The sequence below is a fragment of the Condylostylus longicornis genome, unplaced genomic scaffold (assembly GCF_029603195.1).
Source record: "Condylostylus longicornis isolate FDR11 unplaced genomic scaffold, ASM2960319v2 ptg000016l, whole genome shotgun sequence".
Classification (NCBI taxonomy): domain Eukaryota; kingdom Metazoa; phylum Arthropoda; class Insecta; order Diptera; family Dolichopodidae; genus Condylostylus; species Condylostylus longicornis.
The window spans coordinates 4,330,098-4,351,118 of record NW_026577985.1 but is presented as its reverse complement, the minus strand read 5'-3'; the positions used below and the strand labels follow the sequence as shown (position 1 = coordinate 4,351,118).

Below are 21,021 nucleotides of genomic sequence, written 5' to 3'. Positions count from 1 at the left end.
CCTAGGAAACATGTATTGATATTTTCGACTTTGGCAACGGTAGGTAAATTTTTTTTTTGTTTTTGATTGTTTTTTTTGTTTTTTTTTTATTGTTTTTATTTTTAACAATACAATAACGGCATTTTCATAAACCAATGCAAATAATGACATTTTAGTACAAAGGCAAAAAAGTAGTAAAAATGGCTTTGCAGTAGTATAGTAGCATAGAATGCCAAAGTGTAGTAAAATACTACAATTGTAGGATAAAATTAACAACACTGGTATGGATAACTGTGGAAGTCGACTGCAATTAATTTGACTTAATACTTAAAAGATGATTTCACTCAGCCGATTTTCCCAATATATTCCAAATTTCATAATTACAATTTAGTCGACCTTTAAAGCTGGCAATATAGATCAATGTCATTGTAAAAGCTTTATGTAATAGATAATATCGACTTAAGCAGAGTTAACGGAAAAAATCGATTCTAAATCAAGTTCAATAATATTGAATTCTTAAACACGGATTTTCTTAAAGTGAACAATAAAGCGAATAGAAGCTATGAGCAAAAGTGACATAAATGGTATATCAAATTAACGGGGAAAGTAGATATAAATAATAAGCGTTTTTTTACATATAATATAAAGAATAAGCAAATAAAAATTTTTTTAATATGATAAATGAAAATTTTACCATATTAAAAAAAAAAACAGATTTATAGTATTGATAAATATTTTTCAAAATAAATAAATAAATTTAAATGACACAAAATGTATATCAAGTAAGAAGAATTTTGATTTTGCCTGAAATTATTTTCAGATTGATTATTGCAATCCAAATTCATATACAATTATATTTATGTAGTAAAATTCTTATTAAAATAAAATTCATTAAAATGCAATTTGAAGTTTCGTGTACCATGTAGTCTTGATTTGCAGTTTTTATAGTTTATTTATGTATGTTAATTGAAAAAATATAATGATTGCGTATATGTATATTTTATGACTAAGAATTTTAATTTATTTATTGAAATAATTGTATTATTTTACCGGATTTTTTTCTAAGTGTTAAAGTTTTTTTTTTACTTTTTATAGTCATATTATATAAGTCAGTTGCATGTCATTGCAGTTTTACGTATATATATATATATATATATATATATATATATATATACTTTTATTAGCTTTCTTTTTATACACTTCGATATATTCTTTCATTTGTCTTTTTTTTTATATTATTTTATATATGTACTTTGTTTTTGGTGTAAGTATATAATTTATTACATTTTATTCATTTTTATTTATGTATTTGGTTTTTAATTTTTTGACTCAAAATTTTAAAATAAATTATTAAGAAATGACACAGGAATTTCGTTTTCCACCTAAACTTCGCTCTTGTATTTTTTGTAAGTGTTGCAATTGTGATGCTGATGGTACATGAGTCGCTGATGGTGGTGCACTTGATGTTGGTGTGCCATGACCATTATTATGTCCCATTTGATTTGGTGGCAATGATTGCCGTCTGCGGCGTCTTAATGCAGGACTTAAATTATACGTTATTTTTGCCTGAGACAATAATTCCTTGAATATCTACATATATAAACAATTTATAGTTAAAAAAACAAATAACAGTAGTTTTAATAAATAAGTTAATAAAATAGTATTTTTTCTGTCTAATAGTTTTTATGTTCATGTTAAAAATAAAAATAGAATAAAAATATTATCAGAAAAAAATTCTCTAAAAACATTTGTTTTTCATTTTTTCTCCCGAAAAAAAAATGTGACGGTAATAGAACTAGTTGTCTTCAAAATTTTTCATTATATCTCCGTACATGTCAGCGTTTTCAAAACCACCAGATACTTTACTATATACTATAGCTTATTTACATTTTATTGATGTTCAGCGATTTTTGTGTTCATTTTTTAATGTATGGTAAATTGAGCAAAAACAGCAAATTTGTGGGTTTTAAACGAGAAAGTTCACTTAGATCTAGAACTTTTTGAAAATATGCGATACGAATCTGACATAATGAACTATTGTGAACGACTGGAGGTTTCTATTAGAATATGGTATATACATTTTTGCTATTTCGAGCAAAACACGATTGAATTTTTTTTGTATTAATTTGTTTTAATAAAACATTAACTGGTAAAAATTTAATGAAGACGATATAAAAAGTTAACATTTTAAAATGTTTATTATTTAGTATTAAAATTTTAACATTTTTTTCTATATCAAAGAAGGTATACACTTTTTCCAATTGCAATTAGCATTAACTGCTGGAATTGAATAAGTTCCCTTATCTAGTTTTCAATGTTTTAAAACGTCCGTTTCACTTATGGGAAAATAACCAACAAGAACATTTGAACATGAAATGTAAAAATGAATATGTGCAGATGTTTCACTTTCAGTTTGAACGAAACAGTAAAAAATTAAACACATTTTCATTACACTAGTGTATAACATGACATACATATCTATATTTTAAGTGAATAATTGTTGATATTATTTTAATTTGACAAATTGTTCGCCATAATGTTTCTCAAGGTTTTTTTTGAAACTAATAAAAAAATTAATTTTTTTTTTGCATCACAAATAGTTTGTAATTATAAGTAACACTGCAATCATGTCAAAAATGTAGCTATCATGTTCTAATAGAAAACCCTAGAAATTAATCTATGTACTGATATAAAAATTTTAGTATAATGGAGCAATGGCAGCTCTATATATATAAAAAATCAGTTGAAAGCTTTTTCCTATCCAAACAAAAAAAGAAAATTCGCAACTGAATAACGTATTCATTTTACACGTTTAAAACTTACTTGAGTTATATTTTGATTTTTCAATGCTGACGCTTCCACAAATCCATTTTCCCAATCAACAGTCACTACATTTTCTGTCATTTCGTGCTCAACCTGGAGATGTTTAAAAAACTATTAAGTACTCAGTATTTTTTACCGACCGCATTGCATACAATAAAGGAAATAATGTGATGGCACCAAATTTCGCATGTCGAGTTTTCAGTGGGAACGCATTTCTCCATGGTAGAGAAGCATAAACTATTTTTAAAGATTTGTCATTTTATCTGTATGTGTCTCGGTCTGTCTGTCTACCTGTCACTCTCTTTTTGTGGATTTGTGTATGAATGTGTGTATCTCAAATTCGGCTGAATCGGTTTTAATGAAATTTTATATGAGTTTACTTTGGTTATGTAATGGGTTTACATTTTTGGGCGTATAAAGAGAAATAATCAACCACTTTTCTTTAAGTTTTATAATTTTAATTCGGGATTGTAAAAAACTTTCCTATAAGTTTTTTGGAAAGATGAGTGTTTTTTCGAAAGATGAGAGTTCGTTATTGAATTTCTTAAAATTTAAAGTTTGAGTTCTAGTGGTTACCGAAAATGGAAGCTGCTCGTATTGAAGTTGCTTCCTTAAAATTGGAAAAAAGTATTTAAAAGACATTTTTACAATCTTATGCAATATTTTATCTAATATAGACAGTACATTTTGCGGTCGGTTATGTGCTAACCACAACAGATTTTTAATAACCTCTCTCAAATTTTCATCACGTTCAGCTAAATCAATTTTATTGCCAACTACAACAATTGGTACGGCTGTTGTTCCCTTAATTTCATGTATTTGGTCCCTAATAGCTCTTACTTCCTCATATGTATTTGTATCTGTGACATCATAAACTAGTATAAAAGCTTCAGCTGATGAAATTGATAGAGCTCGCATAGCTGGAAACTGAAATTAAAAAAGCATTTTTAAAAAGAACAATCAATTCCAAAAACCTTGTGATTATACACATGTAAATATGTATTTGTGGGATTATTGGAAAAATTAATTTATTACTTTCAATTATTTTAACGTATATTTTATGCAATTTGAAAAAAATTAATCTGAGATTTAAATACATAACGTACATATATATATATAAATCAAACCAAATTTTTGTATGTTTGTTCCTCATTGTAAAAAATCGCTAATCCGATCCGTCATGAAATTTTAGGAAATTCTAAGGTATGATTTTTTTTTTAAATTTCAGGACCTGTCGGTTCGAAATTTATAGCAAATTTTTGGACCTATTTTAAGTCTTGTTTTACTAAAATTGAAAGTTGTCAACCTTGGCAATTGTTTGAGCAAAATTGATTTTTGTTTCGAGAGAAAAAATATGTTTTATATAGTATAATATCAATTTTTGTGTAACTGACAGTTGCTAGATTTAAGTAAGTTTAAGAACAAATTCATCAGCCGGAAATCTTAAACATGAACAAAATTTTGGTTGTAAGTATGTGGGATAATAAGGGAACCATCTTAATACGTTCGAGAAGTTTGTTAAAGCACTAGAATAAATAAATGAAAAATTAATTTCAATTCCTGAGACCGCAGCAACACGCGATTGGTCATAATTATCACGTACATTTTTGTAAACCTAACATTCCTTTTTGGCGTTATCCGTTATCATTAAAGAATGAACTGTCAAAAATAGTTGCCATCATTGTGCATTGTAATTTCATATGGAAAAAAACTTTTTTGTGGCAATGTTGACAGAAGCCTATGCAGTGGTAATGAAAAGGTACTTTTTGTAGGCATTTCCTTTGAGTTCAAAATATCAGAAATTGTTTGAAGTTGAGAAATTTTCATTCACAGTAATGCATTAATTTTAATTTTCAAATTATTTAGAATTTTTTAAGAAGTATGTATATTTAATTTAATATTATTTTAAATTTATATAATTTCTATTAGAGAAGAAATTACTTGATTTTTAAATGAACTTGTAATTATTTGTGATTTAAATTTTATAAAAGATAAATAAATATGTATGTATTTGAATAAATTTATGAATAATATTTGATAAATTTTCTTATTGCAATATTTTTTTCTGTGCTTTTTACTTTATGCTATTTTTGACCATGCAGGATTACTTGGTACATACAGATATGTAGCTATTTCAAAAGAAATTACTTCATAGATATACGCCATTTTTACAAAAAATATAAAACAATCGCTGCAATATAGATGAACGAATGTACTCGTAATTTTTGCAAACCTACGTTATAGTAAAGTCAAGAGATAATTTGATTAGGAACATATACAAACCAAATAATTCGTTATTGAACTTGTAAATGAAAGTATAATATATATATTGCATATATATGGAGAAAAGTCGAAAATTTTACGAAATGCGATTAGCGATTTCCCAACAATGTGATTAAAAAGTGTAAGTGTTTCACAGTCTTTTGTTTATAATATGAGTAAATTTTTTATACCTCGTACGATCCAGATGTATCCAATATATCTAATATTAAATTTACACCATTTAATGAAAAATTTCCTTGATGCATTTCCTCTACCGTACGCTTGTATTTGGTTGGAAATTGATTATATAAAAATTGCGTTATTATTGATGTTTTACCAACTTTAGCTGATCCCATTACAACAATTTTATGTCTAGCATTTGTCGGTCCAACGGAATCATCAGCAGCATCTGAACGTGATACTCTAAAAAAAAAGAGAATTGTGCCAGAAGTTGAATTTTTTAGGTTTTTTCTATTGAATTGTGTCAATTTTAAGTAATGTTTGTATTTTAATTAATTTATTTTCATTTTTAACTTTTTATACTAAGATGAAAAAACATAAATTCTCCATAATTCTAAGGTGGAAAATTTATTTATTTCCCACCAATATTTTTCTTTACAGTACTTATGTTTAGTCTTAACTTTTGCAGAGTTCAGATTCAAAGTTTAATCTTTTGAGAATTTCTTGGAATTTTATAAAACTTATATATATTAAATTAATAAAACCTTAGTTAACTAATAAAAAATTAGACTAAAAATAATATAGAAACTTACTTATAAAGAGAGCAAGTTTTAGTTTTATTGCAATATATACTTTTTTAAGTTATATCTGTAAGATTTTTATAATCAATATATTTTCCGAATTTCGAAAATTTTCATTATTCTTTTGGATGGATAAGGACCAAATAAACCTATTGAAAAATAATAAAGGCTGAATTGAAGCTTGTGTTACTTAAAATTGTAATAAGTTTACAAAGTGCTTAAAAATAAAGCAGTAAAAATAATATTAAGGTTTTTTTTGTACTTTTTATATACTTACTTATCCCGTTTCTTTTCATCAGAGTGGTCATCTTTCATAAATGACGGCTGAAGACTAAATCTTCGCCTTAAATGTCTTGGTTTCATTCCAGAGATTTTGGATTTTTCTCCTTCTTACTATTTAATTTTCACTCACTTTTTAACAGTTTTCTTTTTTGTATTTATGTTTATGGTGGTAGTTTTTTGGTTCTCTCTGCCTTTCTCTCTATTATTTTTTCTAAGAAAGTTTGATTGTTCTCTAATATAAATTGACCATATAGATATAACTTAAATGTGAAGTTGTAAAAGCTGTTGGCTGTTGATTTCTCCTTTGATTACCCTGAGTTTTATTTATTAAAATTTAAACAATTTTTTTAGCAATTTATTTATAATTTGTTTATATATTTAGATGTTAAAAATATTATGTGAAAGGATCAACCTTTAAAATATTTCATTGGAACGATTTCTAAAGCTTTATTTACAAAATATATAAGAACAAAATTTTTCCCTTGAGGAAGATATATGTACATTTCTATTGAGGAATTTTAATACAATTTCAGTTGAATAGAACTCGTTTTCATGCTAGTGATACCTGTACAATATTATATCAAGTTGAATACATAAAATATCATTGTAAATTTGATAAAAAAATTAACTGAAAGTGTTTGCTTAAGATTTGTATCCGTGTGAATGCATACAATTAAAAATAAATTGTCGACCAATGGATAAAAAGTCAATTTTGATATAATCGAAAAAATTAAATTTGATGGCTCACAAATAAAAAAATCTACTTGATGTAGGATTTTTTATAGTTTTGCTAAAACATTTCTTTATCTTTTTGCTAACTAATTGCGAAATTTGCAATAATGTGTAATGTCAACGTATTGCCAGATAGAATTAAGCCAACGAAATGTAAATTAAATTTTCATAACGTGTTGTTATATAAAATTTTAGTTTATAATCATAATAATATGCAAAATATAAAATAAAAAGGAGCTTCCATATTTTGCCTGCTTTAGATTAGGGCAAAGTAAAAATCTGTTTTTTTTTATATGAAGTGTTGAAATAAAAGTGTTGTTGTTTTTCTTTTTGAATGAAGTGTTTACAGATTTACTTTTGCTCTATAGCCTTCGTATTTTGCCAGTAATTCATAGTTTGTGAAGAACTTTTGTATATTAAAAGGATTACTGTCGACAGTTTTGTCAGGATATTTATATAACAATTTAAAAAAAAAACATTGAAAAAAGGAGCGTAAGTACAATTTCAGTTCTACTTTTTAGTCTCTTTTAAAGTCTCTTTACAAGTATACAATAAACTCAATACTCCTATTATTCATTTTCTTAGTATTTGCTAGTTACTACATATTATGTACAAATTTACATACAATATTGATTCAGCTTTTAGCTTGGTGGTGTTAATCCGCTTGAAAAAATTTAAGGACTCTCAGTAGACTTATAAATTTTCCTGTTGAAAATCTGTAAGAATAAAATAAAAAAAATCATATTAGAATAAAAAATGAAATTTTTTGAGTCTAAAAATTTGTATTAAAAAGGTGAAAATGGATAATAAAGTGAAAACAGTAGCATATTAAAGTTGGTTAAAAAGGTTAAGTTGCTCAGAATTATTACTTAAACATCAAAGTTACATCTTAAATTTTCTTTGTAAAAATTTCTTTCTTAATACATTTTCGGAATGTAATTTTTGTACAGGATTAACAGTTCAAAAAACAAATTTGTCTTAAAATTAAATTTTTTTCTCAAATTAACGGTTCTCAAAAACGTTAGCTGGGCAAAAAAATAATTCATAGAAATTGCGTTCTACAGCAGCGTTGATGTGTGGAAGATCCCACAAAACCAGCTTATATTCAGATAATTGCTCTAAAAAATGTTCGTTTTGCGGAATTGCTACAAGTTTAGATTTTTACCTAAAATTTAACTACGTCTCACTCTTCACCTACTTTATCAAAAACATTTATTAAATCATTATCACCAATTATTTTACGTCATTGGGCATTAAAAATTTCTCTGTCACGTTTATAACACGGATTTCGTTATTGGAGTGATTTATTTCGCGTGGATTTTTTAATTTAAAATATTGCTTTCTACATTCATCAATTCCTTTTCCTCAAAATTTTGAGAAATTACCAACTTTTCGAAATCTATATCAAAATGCATCAACTCTATGACGCAATAAAACTGGGGCATGACTATCTATGATGTCATGCACTAGCCCTATGCTCCTCCTAGGAGTTAAAAAAGGAAAAAAAAAATAATAGGCAACAGTCTTATGATTGTGTGTTTCAAAGACGATCAAATTACATGTAAACAATACAGGTAATCATGACATTACTCTAGAAAACAGTAAGAAGAACAATTTGCCGATAATTTCTTCATATCTCTGTAGCTCAGTTGTTAGAGCGTTCTACTGGAAAGCGGTAGGTCTCTGATTAGCGTCCAGTTTGAAGGAATTTTTTGACTATGCCATTCATCTGTTGTACAGTTGTATGAAGGCATTTTCATTATTTTGTGGTATCTACAACCTGCTGAAGTTTAAGACGCCTGCAATTTACAATCTATAAGAAAAACGATATCCAAAGTTTAAGAAGAAATATTTTGTATTTTCAATATTCAACCATGCTGTGCCGGTGTTGGATGAATCACGTCGCAAACTTTCATTAATAATTTGCAAAATTTAAAAAATATTTTTGGCTTCGATGCAAACTAGTGATAATAATAGCGATGATATATGCTAATGTTGATAATGAACTTTAAGGGGCTAAAGCTTTTTGAATAGGGCAGAAAGATAAAAAAATTTCTCCTAAAGAAATAAGTGTCAAGTAAAGATCTGTGTAGAAGTTTTGTAAACGGACAACACGGACTGAATGATGGACGGAGTAAATTTCTGTTTTTGGAAAATTGCTAAAGAGTATATTACGGTAATAATCTTGCTATTACCTTTTTTTGATGTAATAAAACAGAATTTGATTTATCATTCGAATTTTATTACCACTTACTGTATAAAATCCTGGTACCTTCATTTTGCTTTAAAAATTTTTTTTTAAAACATCTTTTCTTTAAAAAACTTATTCTTTAATTTTTTCTTTTTTATTTACCGTTTGAAAAAAGTAACATTAAGAAGAATAAAAAAATTCTTTTATTACGTTACACATTTTTGATCTGATATTGAACAGCTCAGTGTCTGCCCAATAAAATTTTATTGCGTTTTCGTCATTTAAAGTAACACAAAAGAAAGAAAGCTTTTATTTTTCTCAAGTCAACAAACATCAGTAACCAAACATAAAATGTAAATTGTAAAAGTCATTACAAAAAAGTACACCATCAGTAACCACATATGGGTAAATGTAAAGTAGAAATCTAAGCATTTTAGTTAATAATATTTTCATATGCATGTGTGTTATGTTAGTTAGTACACTTTAGTCCTGTAGGGTTCCATTAGGAATTCAAACCAAGTTAAGTAATGGTTTTTGCTTGTATTTTAACACTTCTGTATTCAACAACATATGATGCTTCTATTTTTCTATTTGTGCAAATCAATTTAATATAAAGAGTAATGAGCAATGTATACTTTACGATTAATAGGGGGTAGTTTGTTGAGTCATCCTTGATACAAAAATGAAAAAAATCTGATTGTTATCTAAATATTATTGTAGAAATTAATTGTATTTGTTCTTTAAAATTTGAAAGACTTACTTATACTTTGAAACACAAAGTATAAAATTATTTGCTTTTTGGAAGCGCTTTTTAATAAAAAAAATCAGTAGGAATTTTGATGTTTGACTTTAAATTTTAAAATAAACGAGAATACGTGATACTTTATGTAGTGCAACCAAATTATTATTAAAATTTTATGATCATTGAAGCTCAAATAGTTTCTATTAAATTTTTAAAAAATGGCCAACCATATCGAAATGATTATTGAAATTTTAATGGCATCTACCAAATGGCCTTACACAATCTTTTCTGTTTTCATGTGAATTGTGACCCTCATCACTTTATTTTGCATTGAATTTCTGAAACATAATCAATTTGATTGTTTGGTAGTTGCTACTAAAGAGGATGCAACATTTATAATACAGGGCGATTCAGCAACAAGTTAGGAAGCATATACCATCGAGTAGATGGTTGAAAATAAGTAAAATTTTTATTTGGAACAAGTGTTCAATCGGAACTGTTTCGGAGCTACAGGGATTTTAAGAAAATTAAGCAAAATTTTAATATACCAAAGTTTTTTGGCTGCCACAGATATACGGATGAAAAAGTTTGGAGCGTGCATTTGATTGCTTTTCGTAATAAAATTTGGAAAAGAATTAATCCAATGTGAAAAAGAAATTATGAAACAAAGGCAGCTAATGCATAAGCTAATGATGCATAATTAAATCATTTATGGTACAAGAAATGCTCATTTTGATCTCTTTCGCGTTTGACCCTCTAAAAACACAAAGAAGACTATCTATGTAAAACATGTTTTTTCTATCTATAAAAACTCATATTTTTAAACATTAAATGATATTAGAGTCAATTAAAGGTTGAATGGCAAGCTGAAAATATTTTTTCAGAAGATAAAACTGCTTATATTATTCAAACTACATACCAAAAATATGCAGGTATATATATATATAGTGTGATTCCTAAACTAAATGTTGGAGCAGGGTGCCGGATTAATTATCAACATCTTCAATAAGTCACTTACTAATCAGGAATAGCACAAACCTCTACTTTTCCATCTGGTCCTTAGTTTGCAGAATATAAGGCCTTTATAATTAAATATTTGATTTTATTTTTACAAGCTTATATCTTTATTTTAGATTGCATAAGTTTTAGAGCGAAGGTTTCTTTATTTCTTTACAGGTAGTTAACATCATGAAGTCCAAATAGATACATTTTCACTCTTAAGGTCAATATGTGATAATAAGTTGAATTTTTTTTAAATCTGAATCAATATGTTGCAGAATTCATAGTTAACTATTTTTTATTTAATCTCCATATGGAAGTGAAATAATTGTTTATAAAGTTGTTATAAACAAAATTTGTAATGGGAACTAATCCCCTATTTCATAAATATTTTGGGCATTATATTTTTTTATTTATTCAAGTTTCTTTCTTATTTTCATATAGAGGATTAAATGAGCTTAAATCAACAGTATTGTAAAATGACCCACTACAACAATTAAATTAAAATTCTTACATTTTGCGCTGGGATCTAAGCACGTTTTCACTTGCTTTACTCTTCTTAGTCGTTTTCTTAAACCTTTTAGTTTTAAATGTTCATTCTATAATTGTATAACTTCTTTTCATATTTTAACACCTTCGACAACTTGAGTATGAAAGCTTACATTTAATATTTGAATTGAAAAAAAATAATAAATTTATCCTTAGTTCAAAAGAAATTTTCAGACAAAATAAAGAAAAAATCATTCAAAAGAACATTTCTTTTTGTTTTCCTAATTAACTTTTTATTACAAAATATTTTTTTATATTAAAAGGAATAATAGAATAAATTCTTTTATCATTGTATCCACATTGTAAGGCAAAAAAAATATATTTAATCCATTAAATCTGTGGCACATTTTCAAAGTGAATTGTAATGAAAGTTCATTTCAATAACTTTTCTTAAAAATGAACGTATTTCCTTTCAAATTCAATTTTGTATAATCTTATCATTGTAATCATCGTTATACACAAAATTTTACCAAATAACTGGTAAGTCCCAAATTCAACCTTCTTTTTTTAACTTTTTCAACTCAACGCCTTTTTGTAATTCAGTACACCCCTTTGTAAACAGAAAGTTGAAGTGAAAGTATAAAAAATATATTTAGTATGGTTATTAAATATACGATGTATAGAACTCTTTCGTATTTTCAATAATATACCTAAATATTTCATGATTATTTTATACGTTTCGGATGAGACCGGGAGTAAAAACAAAGTATTAACATTATGGTTACTATCGACGTCCATAGCAAATAATCATATGTTTCATGAGACTTCCTGTTAGCTTTTTGCTTTTATAGAAATTTGGAAATGCTATATTGAAACAAACGTTGAAAATTGAGATTTTAATAATCTTAAGAGACGATAACTTGATTAAAAACATTTCCTTCATAGGGAGTTTCTAAATCTCATTGACCACAAGATTTCCGTTTTCAATCTTAAAGGGTTTAGAAATGTTATGAGCAGACGCAGGGGTGAATAGAGAGATGCACTGATGAGGGAAGGACGAACGGATCGACTAAATGAAAATTATTGTACATTTTTATTAATAATATTTGAAATATGCTACAAACGACCAAGAAAAAAATTAGATTATATAATAATTTTGTAAACGCACAAAAAAAAACCATAAAAAAACAAAATAAGGCACAACAGTTAAGAAATAAAAATTAAACGCTGAAACGTTTAACAAATATAAAATTATTTCATCTAAGGCCCCAAAAATCATTAATCTACTTTCATCCTTGAGACTTTCTTTTCTTGATTTTTAGTTGTTTTTTCTTTCTAATTTTATTTATTCTTTTGTTTCCTATCTTCTAATTAAAAAGTGAATTTTTACTTGATAAGAATTGGTTTTTTTGTATTTGTGAACGGCATTTAGTTTAAACAAAAATGTTTTTTTGTCTTTGCAGTCCAATGTAAATAGGGAAATTATTATATTTTTTGCACTAGAACTAAAAAAGACATTTTTAATGTTTATGAAATTTGGTGAAAATAGTTTTTTTGTTTACGTATTTCAAATTAGCTTGCATACCGTTAAGATTTTTAAAACAATCTCGTACTTTAGTTATATTTTCTAAAATAAGATTGTTTCCAACCGAATATTTATAATATTTTAATTTTTGTTTTTCCTTCTTCACTCTAGGAGGAGCATAGGACTAGTTCACGATATCATAGATAGTCGTACCCAAAGTTTCATTGAGTCATACAGTTGCCGTAGCTTTTAGCACTTTGAAAAAAATTTTTGAAAAAAAGTGCTTACAGTCCAGTCCGTCCGTCCGTCTGTCTGTCCGTGTGCCTGTTTACAAAACTTCTACACCCTTGAAGATAGAAAGCTGAAATTTTGCATCTACATAGATCTTTACTAAAAAATTACTTTCGTAGAACAAAATTTTTACTTATCTTTCCCCCTCTAAAAGTTATACCCTCCCAAAACCCTAAAAATGCATTGTTGCCCTCGTTGCACAAATCTACAATCTACAAACCCTAAAAATACCATTATTCAACTATTTATTGTAGTAGAACCATATGCATTCTTCAAACTTTGCAAACGCAGAAAAGCAATGGGTTGCTTTTTCTATCGCGACTATATTTGAACTTTAAAACAACAAAATAACCGTTCAAATTTACCGTTATCTAAAATCCGTTTTTAATATAAAATCGTTATCTAAAAACCCCTTTTAATCGTTATCTAAAACCCCAAGTTGGAAACCGGGGTTTAGATAGTAAAGTTGCGAAACCGCAAGCTTTTTAAAATTTCTATAAACGCGGAAAGATAACTGTAAATTCCATGTCATTAAAAAATATAATTATTTTTCTTAACTCACACAATTAATGCTTAAAATCGGGCACTGTGTTAACCCCTCTTTAAATTAATTTTTGATTTATTTCAAAGGCTGCATAAATCCTTCATCCCAAACATATGCAATCCTAGAAATAATTTCGTATACAATGAAAATAATTTTAATAGTGTGTTAAGAATACATAAATTGTTTCTAAAAGCAGTATTTTCACTTGCTGAAGGGAAAAGTGCTACAATACAAACCATTGGTTTGATCCAACTTTATTTGCTTTAATGAAAATTATTTATAATTTGTTTATTTTCCTTAATTTTTAATATCGAATATTATGAATGTACGAAAATTTCTTGCATACTATATTTATAAGTATTGTATGTTAAGTTATAATATTGAATATAATTTTAATAGTGACCGGACCGGGGTTTGAATCCGAGACTCTTTGGTTAAAGGACGGGTACTATAATCATTGCACCAATGGTCAGATATTTTAATTTACTTTTGATTACTTCACATAATCAAGAATGGTGGTTACACAATAAGATTTTTATACTAAAATATTTTATTTATAAGATATGATTTCTTCTATTTAATTATTTTTTAATATTTTGCTTTTTACATTTAAAATCTTATTTAATTATGTTTAACACCCTGTAAATTTTATAAATACGCTTACAGTAAAATTAGAAATTTGTGTTTTCGTTACAATATTATAGAGACGTTAATACAGAAGATAATACTTGATCAAATCGCATGACTGATTGTTTTTTCGTCTATTCAAGTTGAAAACGATGTGAAAATAAAAGATATTCTTATATCCTATTAACCCTCATTGGTTTTTCTTTTCCTTTCCACCAAGATTTTTTTTGTATCAGATAGCATACAAAAAATATTTTAGTTCTGCTTTTTTTCCTTATTGACTTTATTTGAATTAGATATATTTTTACTTTAATTGAATTTTATAAGATGACTTTCAATGGAATATATTAAAGGATTTATAACGTTTTTGCCTTAGCTTTCATATCCATATGAGTTCCTATACTTCTTTGTTTTTAAGAGAAATAAATTAAATTTGGAAAAGCCTATTTGCGAGCATATGATTTCATTATTCTTAATGGATTAATAACATTTTTCGTTGTATAGGAAACAAGTTATAAACAGCTGTATTAGTGAACGAAGTCAGAATAATTACAAGAAGTAATTATATCTATCATTTGTATTTAATAAGCACATCATATTCAGTTATGAGTTTGTGACACAATTATCTTTTGATAAAAGTACACTGTAAAAAATGTATGCAAAATTGCTAAAAAGTATAGTATTCTAATTTTGCAGTTTACTCGATTAACGAGTAAATTGACGACAAAATCGAGCAAAATTAATGCTGTATAGTGATTTTACTTTAAAAGAGAGTAATAATAATATATCAAGTTGATCATTACTTCAAAGTAGAGTAAAATTTACTTTGTGGAAGTGATTTTTCATTTTTACGAAGTATTTTTAGACATATTAATATTTTGTAGAGTAACTCTTGACAATAAGCCATCATTTTTGAATTTTTTCTCAATTTTAATGAGAGATATCAGATTAAGGTTGTGTTTGAAGTAATATATAAATTTATAAGTTACAATTTTAAAATCGAAATATATAAGTTAAGTATATATAAAGTTCATTCTATTGTTTTGTTTTGCATTTTTTTAATTTTTGTAAAATGTTTTAGTTACAAGTAATATTAAATAGTTTTTAAATAGTTATAATATGTATCTTATTCAAATAAAAATATGCCTGAAAATATTGAAATTATTAAATTTTTTTTAAACAAATTGCAAAATGTGTAAAAAGAATAAAAAAGATAATGTTTTAAATATTTTAACTCAAGTCAGTATATTGAATCCCTAAGATTTCTTGATATCATTTAAAATATTTTTGTATTGTTACATTTATTAATAAATTAATAATTTTATAAATTAATAATTTGTTATATTCAGGTGCCGAAAATCTTTACATATATATTAGGATTATATTATATTTGTAAGAATTTCAGTAAGACACTTTAAAATTTCACTATAAATACAGAAAAATAAAAATGATGCAATATTACTCGAACAAATAGTATGAGCTCTACTCTAGTAAAGTAAATTACTCCTTTGACAGGAGGAATAGATCACTATACCTGAATGCAAAATACTATATCGAAAATTAAAATTAGTAGTTCAGATTATTACTACTCATCGAAGATTAATTTTTGTACTATTCTGTAAAGTAAATTTCCTCTATAATCTAGTAAAAAATTTACTCTACAAAAAATATATACTATAGTCGAGTATTTTCACTATAATTATACTAGGAATTCAGATTCCTAGTATTATTGTAGTAATTTTACACGATTTTTTTTACAGTGTATCACGTGCTTTATAATAGATATTTAACCAGTAATAAAAATTGCTGGGATTCAATTTAATATATATCTACGAGTTTCTTATATAATTTAATATACAGTTGAAATTGGTTATAGCGTACACTTGAGGGTGAGTGAATGTACCTACTGTATTCACTTTGTTTCGGAAAAAGTACACCATAGCAAATGTGTAATACTTTGGTATATTAGTATAAGGTGTAAGACGTAATGATGTCTAAAATACGTAGATTTTGAAAAGAAATTTTATAGTTGCTCATTGAGGAACCCTTCCCTTCCAGAGAAATAGCATTTTCTATACTTTTTTGAAAGTTTTGGACTCAATTTCATTGTTACAAGTTTTGAAAGAATAACGAGATGAACATAGCAAGGCACAATATTTTGGTATACTACATGATTAAATATTATTCGGCGTGATTTAAGGGTATATTATATATTTCTTAAGCAATGTACTTTCCATTTAATGTGACACTGATTTTCATGTAAATTTAAAACCAGTATTCATGTATACAAAATGTTACATGAATACTGATACTGGTGGAAAAAAAACCAGTGCATTGGAATTCATGAAAGTTCTAACTTTCTTATTCGTTTTCTGTTTTTCATACTTTCCTATTAAAATACGTTTTATTTTCAAAAATTTGAAAATTTTTGAAATTAATAATGAAATTTTGTGGTCCTGATCTGTTCAAAATTTTTTACGATTTCCGTTATTTAAGCAGTTTTAGTAACAATATTACGTTACAAAATCTGTAATGTGGAATAACTTGAATAAGTTATTTCACATTACAGCTTTACTATAGAATTTCTTTTTTAAGCATTTTAGCTTGAAAAACAGAAAAAAAATCAATTCGAATACAGCTCCAGCAGGAAAAAGTACAGTTCTTTTTCCATAATTTTTCGTTCATGTTAAAATTTTAGAATTTATTTTTTATCTTTATTTTCTTACCATACAATTTATTAGGTCGACCTTTTCAATTTCTTCCATTTAATATAGATATTACTAAAATGGCTGGCATAACAAAAGGCACCCGTATATATGTATATGTATAATAGGCAAAATAACAATAAGCAAAAGTACTTAGCCTCTCAAATAAAAATTCAACAGCACAAAACGCCATTACTGTGTATGTAACACCTAAATACATTAACGAGCAAATGAAACAGATTGTTTCAAAATAATTTTTGTGTTGCAATTAGTGTTGTCGCATAGTAGAAGTGAAACTAATATTCTTAAATTTATAAAATAAGTTTGTATATAGATACGGTTTAAATTATTTGCTTTAATTGATTTAATTATATTAGTCGAAGTAGAAGTTTTTATAAATTTTTTTAAATTTTTCATAGACTGCCAAGTCTAATTATAAAGTTTATAACGTATATAATATTCTGGTGTAACAACAGGGTATAGGAGTTCTAGTTGTTTTAGAAGTATTATTTGTATATTTCGGAAAATTTTTATTTATATATATATATGTACTTGACAATTGTGGATATTGTGATTGTATGAGATTTTCCGATACTTCGCAAAATTTTGATGTATTTAGACTTGACTACTTATTTTTCCTATAACAACTTCGTTTCTTCTAATAACATAAGCATAAGAAAATACTTCCCGATTGATTATTGCACAAAAGCGGCCGTTATCAAAGCTGATAAATCTTAAACTTATTAAAACTAAAAAGGGTTTTAAATACATATATATTTTCTTTCAGGATTTCTTGAATTTCTGCATTTCATAGAATTTTCATGACGAATTGCAACACTTTACATAATATCTAAACAAAAATTGTAAGCAGAAAAAATTAAAAAATAATAACAGTAAAGTCGAAAATTGAAAATATTTCGCTTGAATAATATTTTAGTTTTTATTTTATTTTTATATTTTTTTTTCTTGCTACTAGCACATTTCCTAAAATTTGAAAAAATTTATTTATTTTAGTTTCAGTTTGTCTGTTTGCGATTTTTTTTAACAAAATTTTCGGTTTTCAAAAATAAATAGTAAAAATTTTACATGCAATTCAACCTTTAAGACAAAATATTTTTTTTAGAAGAAAAATTCACCATCGTTATTTTTAACTTTAAATCATTTGAAAATCTATATGTATTTTTTTTTGATAATCTTTTGTGTTCAAAACAAAAGAATTTTTTTCACATTTTATGGTGAGCATAAAAAAAATAGCAAACTCTCCTTTTTACCTTAAAACATTACATGAAAATATTGGTTTTGCACCATGTGGAATACACATTTCACATTAATCACTATTTTAAGACTAGTTTTTTGTATGATCGTTGATCGTTTAAAGAAAGCTCTATACGAAAATCAATGTGGCATTATCGTATTATAAAACGTATGGCGGAGACGAACCGCCATTATCGAATTTTTATCAAAATAAAAAAAAAAGAGCCTGTATCAAAATTGTTTGACTATGAGGAATTTGGAAAAATTTTTGTGCAGTATTTTACTGTTCAAGAATTTTAATCATAAAAGTTTGCATAAATATAAATTTTTACACTATATCAACCAAAGTGAAATGTGCTGTCTTACAAATCATTAACATATTTTTATTTTTACATATAATTTAAAGCTTGAATAAAAGTATAATTTTTTTCTCTTTATAATTTTTGTTGAAAGTAAGACATAAGAAAATAAACTAACATTACTTTTGTTGGCTTTTTTAAAATGTTACGCTTGAATAAAATCAAAAATTTAAGGAAAATCTTTTTGAAAGTCTATCAAAATTTTTTTTTGTGGCCGTATGTACACAATGTGTGTGCTTATTTTTTGATTTTTTTCAGTGTATTCGAAAATAGTATAGAATAGGAGCAGCACTGCAAATTTAATTGCTTTTTTATTCTATATCATTGTAACTGGGATTATGATTGCATGTGTATAGCATTTTTTCAAAGGTTTAGAAAAAATTCCTTTATTAGTTTCATATTGTCCGCTTTCTAAAGTACTTCTTGGGTTTTGCACTTGTGTTTTTGCAGGCAACTATTGGTTTTACTGAGAAAATGTTATTTGTATAATATAACAACTTTTAATATAAAAAGTCATTTTGTTTATAAAAATGTTGGTGTTTTTTATGTTATCTCACAATATCGCATGCTTTCACGTTCAATAATAGTTTTGATTATTTAAACGCATGTGATTCAAATGACAAATTTACGCTTTACATTATAACTATGCAAGATTTTCCTCACATAGTTTATTCGGGAACTTAAATACAATTTTATGTAACCAATTACAAATCTAAAACCCCAGAAAATAAACTACATAATTTTTCATTATTCGTGTTGTGTTCATATTTCTTCTTTTTAGATAGTCCTATTTTATATCCTTTTACTTGTGGTAATAAGAAAAGAATATAATAAATGAGAAAATAACAACATTGAATGTGGTTAGTTGCATTTAAATTAGATTCATCATGCACTGAATATATATGTATATACAGTTATAAAGGTATGACTATATAGAAAAAAATATCTTCAAATCGATGTTTCCGTACATATCTTATGATTTTCTATACGATCGCATTTTTTAATTATAATTAATTCGACCATAAAATTTATTTATAAATTCAATTGTAGATTTTGTTTAAATTATATTTTATAGACTTTCAACAAAAGGTTTTGCGGTTAGAATTTTTTAAACAATAAAATATTTTCGGTTCACATACCAGGTGATATTGTAAGTAAACAAATTATAATTAAAAGTGATACTGCAAAAACTCTTGAGGGAACAATATCGGTTATTATTGAAGCTGCAAACGTTATGGAAATTTAAATGAACAGTCATGACATTGTAAATACGAAAAGACTTGAAAATTATAATTTTACATCAAAAATATGAAAAAATTTTAACAAAAGTGCAGCTATTCGCAGCTAATAAAAAATGAATTACTTTTGGGTTCAATTAAAAGCGATTAAAAAACTTATAATCTTTCAAAAATATAACATTTTTCGATACTTTAACTGATAATACGTTCCAACTGTTCAATTCTGCTAAAAAGTTGCAAGTTATAGGATATTAAAAATTTTCAACTCTCGTGACAAAGTTTTTGCGAAAATAAACGACAATTCGACACCAATAAATATAATAAAGTTGTGTCAAACCAATGGTTTGTATTGTAGCACTTTTCCCTTCAACTAGTCAAAATTCTACTTTTAAATACAGTCTACGAGTATGTATACCTATCACACGATTAAAATTATTTTAATTCATATACAAAACTATTTCTAGGATTGCATATATTTAGGATGATGCATACATGCAGTCTCTGAAATAGAGCAAAAATTAATATAACCAGGGGTTAACATAATGCTCGATTTTAAGGGTTAATTGTGTGAGTTAAGAAAAATAATTATATTTTTTAATATCATGGAATTTACCGTTAGCTTTTTGTGTTTATAGAAATTTGAAAAAGCTTGCGGTTTCGGAAATATAAGGTGTCAAAAATTCAAATTTTACAAATTTCAAGGGGCGATAAGTGGAGAGGGGGTGGAGATGGGAAAAAATTTTCTTCTAACGAAATAAACTATTTGTTAATGTCCTAAAATTTCAAGCTTCTACAAGCTGGGGTCTAGAAGAAAAACGAAATAAAAAATTTCAAAAATGCTTATGGTTTCATTGCAACAAATAGTTAAAAACCATTTTTAGGGTTTTGGGGGGATATAACTTCTACAGGGGAGGGGATAGGTAAAAATTTTGTTCTACGGAAATAAGTTTCTAGTAAAGATCTAAGTTCATACAAAATTTCAGCTTTCTATCTTCAAGGGTGTAGAAGTTTTGTAAACAGACACACGGATAGACGGACGGACGGACGGACGGACAGAGTGAAACTAATAAGCACTCTTTTTCAAAAATTTTTTGGAAAAGTGCTAAAAGACATAAAAAATTATAATAGATTTATAAATAACTTAAATTATAATCTTAATATTTTATCTTTTAATGCAAGAAGTCTCACATCAATTAATAAGTTCAACAAATTTAACGA

At 26.2% G+C, this 21,021-nt stretch overlaps 1 protein-coding gene across 1 annotated transcript; it reads right to left on the bottom strand.

Moving 5' to 3' along the window:
• Positions 1-1,007: 1,007 nt before the first annotated feature.
• LOC129605943 (ras-related protein Rap1) lies at positions 1,008-7,557 on the bottom strand. Its single transcript, XM_055515978.1, has 6 exons — positions 7,465-7,557; positions 6,103-6,420; positions 5,256-5,487; positions 3,532-3,729; positions 2,803-2,895; positions 1,008-1,569 (listed from the first exon to the last, which is right to left on the bottom strand). Exons 2-6 carry the CDS (start codon positions 6,186-6,188, stop codon positions 1,330-1,332), a joined length of 849 nt encoding a protein of 282 aa, XP_055371953.1. The 5' UTR covers positions 6,189-6,420; positions 7,465-7,557; the 3' UTR covers positions 1,008-1,329.
• Positions 7,558-21,021: the final 13,464 nt, after the last annotated feature.